Source organism: Chrysochloris asiatica, unplaced genomic scaffold, assembly GCF_000296735.1.
Source record: "Chrysochloris asiatica unplaced genomic scaffold, ChrAsi1.0 scaffold00211, whole genome shotgun sequence".
Lineage (NCBI taxonomy): Eukaryota > Metazoa > Chordata > Mammalia > Afrosoricida > Chrysochloridae > Chrysochloris > Chrysochloris asiatica.
Genome location: NW_006408729.1, coordinates 1,101,959 through 1,109,827, shown reverse-complemented (window position 1 = coordinate 1,109,827; position 7,869 = coordinate 1,101,959). Strand labels below are relative to the sequence as shown.

The 7,869-nt window shown below is 37.7% G+C and overlaps 1 protein-coding gene across 1 annotated transcript in view; it reads right to left on the bottom strand.

The window, feature by feature from the left end:
- The window catches only part of CENPE (centromere protein E, 312kDa), a 100,245-nt gene that overhangs the window by 81,947 nt on the left and 10,429 nt on the right, over positions 1-7,869 (bottom strand). Inside the window, exons 5-8 of the mRNA XM_006872724.1 lie at positions 5,087-5,206; positions 4,618-4,699; positions 4,409-4,476; positions 4,255-4,320 (exon numbers count right to left, since the gene is read on the bottom strand). Coding sequence (XP_006872786.1) covers positions 4,255-4,320; positions 4,409-4,476; positions 4,618-4,699; positions 5,087-5,206 — 336 coding nt within the window. The remainder of the gene's footprint in view (positions 1-4,254; positions 4,321-4,408; positions 4,477-4,617; positions 4,700-5,086; positions 5,207-7,869) is intronic.

Genomic DNA, 7,869 nt, shown 5'->3' with positions numbered 1-7,869 from the left:
CAGTCACTTCATGCCTTTATTGCCCCCTCAATTTAGGTAGCCAATGTCTAAATTGCCCATCCCTATTTCCCGTGTACAGAGGGGATAGCATTGATACTTGATGTGAAGACTCCTTCCCTCTCTGTTGGTATTTAGAGTTGCTACATATGAGTATAGGTCAGGCTCATCAAATTGTAGTAATTTAACCTTTTTTTTTTGTAATCTTCCTCTAGTCGAGTACTGATTATCAAGCCATCAAAGCTAGGTCAAATGGGTACTGTCTGCAAGTTTGGGTGTTCTTGTGCATCTCCCTTCACTTCATATCAGCTGAATGCTTCACTCTCAGCTCTAGCCCTCTGTGGCTATGACCTTGTCCATGTGCTCAAGTGTCCCCAGGCCTCACCACACTTTGGACCAACCAGTCTTCCCTCTTCTGTCTCTCATCTCCAGGTAAACGGGGGTCAGTGGACTGTGGTTGAACTCAGCCCATATTTCATTGCTGCCTTTCCTCCTCTTCCACGCACCAGTAGACCAATGTATTTGCCAGCAAGCTTACATGCTTGTTCATGTGTTCCCTTTAAGTTTAAGTCTTAGAGGGGAGTTTGTCCTGAAGGAACTTGATTGCTTGACTTGATGGCTTCCTAGAGAACAGCTTGCTGACATTTTTGTTTTGTGTTTTTACTGATGATCTTTCTTTGAAGATGTATCTTCTCTAGCTCTAGCTGTTCCAGGCTGATCTGCTTGTACTTGCTAGTGGGAATATCCCACCTCATAAGGTTCTGGATGGGACTCAGGATTCCAAATAAGGTTCTATACTCTTCAAAGTCTTTGCAAGAGGCCTATTTCACTGGGCAAGTTCTAGAACCCCTGGTAGGTATTCCAATCAGTTACAGGCTGAAGATGGGCTTATAAATTTTCTGTAATGATGTTTCCCAACATTCCTTTCTATCCCACTCAAGTGTCTATTTTATGATAGTAATCAAGGGAAACCAATATTTATAAGACAGGCAAGCATTTTAGTATTATATCCCCTTTTCAAACTATGCCTAGATCCCTGTATCACAGAGCCCTGTTGTTTCAAGGTTGAACATGCATCACTATTTACCTCTGCCCCACTTAGGCCATGTAAACCTGTCTCAGTGTTCCCCTATCTATCTTGCTCTTCCACCTTCTCCCTCTTCCTGTATTGCCCTCCCCGACACCAGAACTAAACCCCTCACCGAACCCCACTGTTGTGGTTACCTTATATTCCATTAGTTCTTCCCTCCACTTAAGACAGTCTATTTTATCCTGTAATCTACTTCACCTTCTCACCACCTGATCTCTTTTCCTCTGTGTTTATCTTCTTCCACATTGTGATTGTTTTGATCATAGACTGACCTCCCAGATCCTCTGTTCTTATAATTTTATTGCCTTTGACTCTTTCATTTGTTGATTGGGTTGATGTTGTCTATTCTTATTGGTTCTCAGTCCACAGAACTCCGTTTAGGATGTTTTTCCTAGCGGGGTTGGCTTTGGCAAAATCCCTTAGCTTCTGTTTATCTTGGAATGTTTTGATTACACCACTGTATTTGATTGACAGCTTTGCTGGGTAGAGGATTCTTGGTTGGAAGTTGTTTTCTTTCAGGGTTTTATATATGTCCCCCCATTGGCTTCTTGCCTGCATGGTTTTTGTTGACAGATCCAAGCTTAACCTGATTTGCTTGCCTTTGTATGTTACATTTCTCTTTTCTCTAGGAGCTTTCAGTATTCTATCCTTATCTTTGATTTTGGAGAGCTTGATTATTATATGTCTTGGTGACTTTCTTTTATGATCCATCCTTCCTGGCGTTTACTGAGCTTCTTGAATGCTTATTTTTCGCTTTTCATGATGTTAGGAAAATTTTCTACCAGAAGCTCTTAAATTATCTCCTCTGTGGACTTGTGTGATTCTTCCTGTTCCATTATGCCGATAATTCTTAAGTTATTCCTCTTCATGTTGTCCAACATGAATCTTAGGCCTTCTTCAGATTTTTTTATCCTTTTATCTGCTTGCTCTTCTATCTTGTAGTGTTGAGAGATTTATCTTCTAGCTCACGAGTTCTGGCTTCCATCTCTTCAGTTCTACTCTTTTTCCCTTTCAGTTTATTGGTCCATTTCTGATATTCTATTATTAACCGTTTGGACCTCTTTCTGTAGGTTTTGAATTGTTTCCAATGCTGTATCTATCTTATTTGATTGTTCCTGTAGCACTTTCCTGATTTCTTCCTTATTTATCTCTTAGATATATCTTTCTCTAAAACACACAAAAAATTCTAATCTTTCTTGCATAGTAGGGGAAAACTGGTGATGACTATAGCATGCATTAAGACATTCCTGGTGTGATGCTGTAAGTTAATGCACTGGACTGCAAAGTTGGTTTGAACCATAAGGTCAGAGGTTCGAGCTCACCAGTCACTCCTTGGAAAACCTACACAGGGTTGCTATGGGTTAGAACCAACTTGAAGGCACAACAACAAGGCATAAAGATGACAATGGGCATTTGTGATCAAAGAAACTAAGAAATCCAACCTATCTAAAGGTGAGAAATTCATATGTAATGGAGTCCTGGTATGGCACTGTGGGCTAATGCACCAGACTGCAAAGCCGTTTGAACTGCAAGGTTGGCGGTTCAAGCTGCTCCTTGGAAATCCTATACAGGGTTGCTATGGGTTGGAGTCAACTCGACGGCACTTCACAATAACAACAGTAAGAAGTTACATAAGAGTGGTTAAGAGTACCCAGATCCTGTGTAGGGAAATGACATAATGAAAGCGGTGCTTAGATAATATTAGCAGTGTGTCTGATGGACTGAAGAAGGAAGACAAAAGCTACAGAAGCCAGTTTCCAGATGATTGATGTAGTAATTCACGAGTGGAGAACTTTAATGAATAGGGCACTAAGGAAAAACTCTAAGGTGGAATCAGTAGGAAATGGGAACTGACTAGGCATAGAAAGATGAGCCAAAATATAGATTTCCAGCCTAGGTGACCAGAATAATGCTAGTTTTGCCTGAATGAAGGATGATTCACTATGATAGGAAGAAATTAATTTGATTTCAGATACACTGGAATTTGAGCTAATAGAGGGGCAATTATAACAATTCTTAGGCAGACACGAATTAGAGTCTAGATAAAACAAGTATTTGGCAATTATCAACATAAAAATGATGGCAAAATGTCTGAAGGCAAGAACTTGAAATAAGACAGGATGGAGAGCATTCTCTGTTTTTGTTAGGAGAAAAGATGGCACAGAACAGGACAGGAAAGGAGCTGAGCTGAGAGAATCTGGATATTGTCATCCCACAATTTTCTAAATTTTCCAAATCAAATAGAATCCAGGCCCTAAAAATGGAGAAGAAAGCAATAAGGGTAGGAAGGGAAAATGGAGAGAGAACAATGATATAGTACAGCAAGAAGAAAATGGGAAAGGCTAACTTACATGGAAAAACAAACCTTGCAAAATGTTTATATTCACTAAGCTATTGAACACAAAGTATGCCCAATGTGTTTGAGCTGAATAAACAAATATCACTATTTCCTTACAGGATTTATAGTCTAAAAAATATATTTACAATATAAAATTTATTTTCTTTTTGTACTTAAGAAAGAATTCTCATAATATGATTTATTTTTCTTAACTTTCCAACCTAAACTTTTGTTGACTCTGCTTTTGTTGATTCCCATGATCACTTCAATTTTTTTCAATACGTATACAAAATTAAAACACAACAAAAAAACCCTACTTCATTAGTGGTTAGAAAAAGCTTCAGTTCTTATTGTCTCTACATCAACATTTTAGGAGGTAGCAGTCATAATATAACAGGAAAAGATCTTTGACTTTTTACAGCTCAACTCTGATAAGATTAGTTAAGCTACTATTTATTTGTTGTTGTTGTTAATTGCCGTCGAGTTGGTCCCGACCCATAGCAAACTTGTATAGGGTTTCCAAGGAGCAGCTGGTGAGCTTGAACTGCCAACATTACAGTTCAACAGGTTTTTCAGTCTGGCTCATAACTCACAGCACGGATTTTTCTTTTTCTATAAAGAATCTCTGAAGGTAAGAACTTGAAGTAAGAAAGGACAGATACAGTCCCATGTTTTTGTTGGGAGAAAAACCTGTCACAAAAGAAAATAGGGAGGGAGCAGAGGTATTTAATTTTTCCTGCTTAGTTTTATTTATTTAAGCCAAGCATCTGGCAGCTGAATTAAACTTTGGTTTTGCTAATATGACTCACTATCATGGTTCAAAACTCACCAAATGGGACACTTTAACAGAGCCTTCACAGTTAGAAGGTTCACCCTTCTCTCTACTTTCCAAAATCTAGAAAGAAAAGGCAATTTGTAGAAAAATTAGTATATTCTTAACTGGAAAAGACCACATAAAAAGAGATAAAGAAAAAAATACCTACCATTCTAAAGATGGTATGAGAACGGCTGCTTCTTTGATTCATTTTTGTTATCCCATAATGCCTATTTTCTGAAAAAATTAGTCATATTTCAGTTGTATACATTGAAATCCAATGAAAAACATCAGCTTTTATTGTAGCTTAAAAGTAAAAGTGTGATTTGAAGCTTAAACTGTCAAAGAGTCAGTTTCTGTATGTTAAAGATGTCTTACTTTCTCCCTTTGTGATCCACTTCAAAGCCATTTCTGATGTATACACCACTTCTTCTGTGAGATCGGACACATATACATTCCTCTATACAAGTTTAATCATGGGAAGATTAGAGAAACAGAAGTCATGTAAAAGTCTAAATCTCAAAAAGAAGGGACACACTATTATGTAGAATTCACTTATGGAAGTTGTAGCAAGAGAAAGGGTACTATCAATCTATGGGAAAACAACAAGCAAATTATAAAGTTGACAATTTATTACTTCAAAGCACACCAAGTTCTAACCTGATACTTTCATCTTTCTATTTTTAGGCACTTAAACCAAAATATTACAACTGTATTTTAAAACTATACATATTGCTTAAAAGATGGGTATCTATAAACACTGAAAACAGGAGATGCTATTAAAAATATAGAACTCTAAGGCAAGAACAATAATCTTACTAATAAATCTACGTTAACTACTACTCACATTGAAGTCTTCTCGAATTATTAAAGGTTTCATTTTCCGAGTGTCACAGAGTAAATCTGTAATGGTTTCATTGTATATCTCCATGTAAGATACGCGTAAGAGAAATTCCCTATCAGGAAACTAGGAAGAAACATATGTAACAATATCACAGAATACCTAATTATGAAAACTTAGTACTGAATTTTAAATAAGGTTCTAGCACTAATATTAAATAAGGAAAATTATCTTTGTCACAGTAAACAAACAAACACCTGATTCTATGTTGAGAAGAGTAAACACAAAAACATAAAAGCATTTTTACAGTAATAATTAAAAGTATACTATAGCACCTACCCGTCTGTCAGTTTGTCGTACTATGGTGGCTTGTGAGTTGCTGTGCTTCTGAAAGCTATGCCACCAGTATTTTAAATACAATCAGGGTCACCCATGGTGGACAGGTTTCAGATAAGCTTCCAGACAAAGACAGACTAGGAACAAAAAGTGACGAACTACTTCCGAAGATTTAGTCACTGAAAACCTTATGAATAGCAGAGAAATACTGTCAGATATAGTGCCAGAAAATGAGACCCTCAGGTTGGAAGGCACTCAAAATGCGACTGGGAAAGAGCTGCCTCCTCAAAGTAGAGTTGACCGTGATGATGTGAATGGAGTAAAGCCCGTGGGAGAAAAGCCCGCAGGACCTTCATTTTCTGATGGTGCACAACTCAAAATGAAGAGAAACAGCTGGAAACATCCATTGAAAATCGGAACATGGACAGTACGAAGTATGAATCTGGGAAAATTGGATGTTGTCAAAAATGAAATGGAACAAATAACATTGATATCTTAGGCATTAGTGAGCAGAAATACACTGGTATTGGCCATTTTGAATCTGACAAGTCCTTGGTTTACTATGCTGGGCATGACAAATTGAAGAGGAATGCTGTTGCATTCATTATCAAAAGAACATATCCAGATCAGTCATGAGGTACAACCCTGTCTGTGATAGGATAATATCCACGCACTTACAGGGAAGCCCAGTTAATACCACTATTATTCAAATTAACACACCAACCACTAAAGCCAGTGAGGATGAAATAGAAAAATTCTACCAACTTCTTCAATCTGAAATTGATCAAATATGCAATCAAGATGTACTGATCATTACTGGCGATTGGAATGCAAAGGTTGGGAGCAAAGGGGAAGGATCACTAGTTGGAAAATATGGCCTTGGTGATAGAAATGATGCTGGAGAACGTATGATAGAATTCTGCAAAACCAGATTTGCTCATTTCAAATACCTTCTTTAAACAGCATAAGAGACGACTACACACATGGACCTCACCAGATGGAATACACAGAAATCAAATTGACTACATCTGCGGAAAGAGACAATGGAAAATCTCCATATCATCATTCAAAACAAGGCCAGGGGCAGACTGTGGAACAGATCATCAATTACTCATATGCACATTCAAACTGAAGCTGAAGAAAATGAAAACAAGTCCATGAGAGCCAAAATATGACCTTGAATATATCCCACCTGAATTTAGAGATCATCTGAAGAACAGATTTGATACATTAAACACTAACAACCGGAGACAAGAAGAGTTGTGTGATGATATCATGAACATCATACAGGAAGAAAGCAAAAAGTCATTAAGACAATAAAGAAGGATAAGGTCAAAATGGATGTCAGAAGAGACACTGAAACTTGCTCTCCAGCGTAACGATGCTAAAGCAAATGAAATGAGGTACAAGAGCTGAACAGAAAATTTCAAAGATCAGCTCGAGAAGATAAAGCCAAATATTACAACAAAATGCAAAGATCTGGAATCAGAAAACCAAAAAGGAAGGACATGCTAAGCATTTTTCAATCTGGGGGAACTGAAGAAAAAATTTAAGCCTCAACTTTCGTTATTGAAAGATTCTCTGGACAAATAATTGAATGATGCAGAAAGTATAAAGAGAAAATGGAAGGAATACAGTCAGTGTACCAAAAGGAAATGGTTAATGTTCAACAGTTTCAAGAAGTAGCATATGATCAAGAGCCAATGATACTGAAGGATGAAGTCCAAAGAGCACTGAAGGTATTGGCAAAGAACAAGGCACCAAGAACTGATGGAATATAATTTGAAATCTTTCAGGAAAGTGAGGCGGCATAGAAGGACTCACTTATCTCTGCCAAGAAATTTAGAAGACAACTATCTTGCCGACTGATTGGAAGAGAGCTGTATATGTGCCCATTACAAAGAGAGGTGACCCAACAGAATGTGGAAATCATCGGGCAATCTCTTTGATATCCCATGTGAGTGAAGTTTTACCTCATGTAATACAGAAACGGCTATGAGCATACATTGATAGAGAACTTCCAGAGGTTCAAGCCGGATTCAGAAGAGGCCGTGGAATGAGGCCGTGGAATGATGTCTGATGGATCTTGGCTGAAAGCAAAGAATATCAGAAAGATGTTTACCTGTGCTTGATTGACTACACAAAGGCTTTTGATTGTGTGGATCATGACAAGCTGTGGACAACATTGCCAAGTATGAATATTCCTGAACACTTAATTGTGCTCATGAGGAATGTGTACCTGAACTAAGAAGCAGTTGTTCGAACAGAACATGGGAACACTGAATGGTTTAATATTAAAAAGGTGTGCGACAAGGTTGTATGCTTTCACCACATTTATTCAACCTGTATGCTGAGAAAATAATCCGAGAAACTGGGTTATATGAAGAAAAATGTGGCATCAGGATTGGAGGAAGACTCATTAACAACCTGCGATATGCAGATGATACAACCTT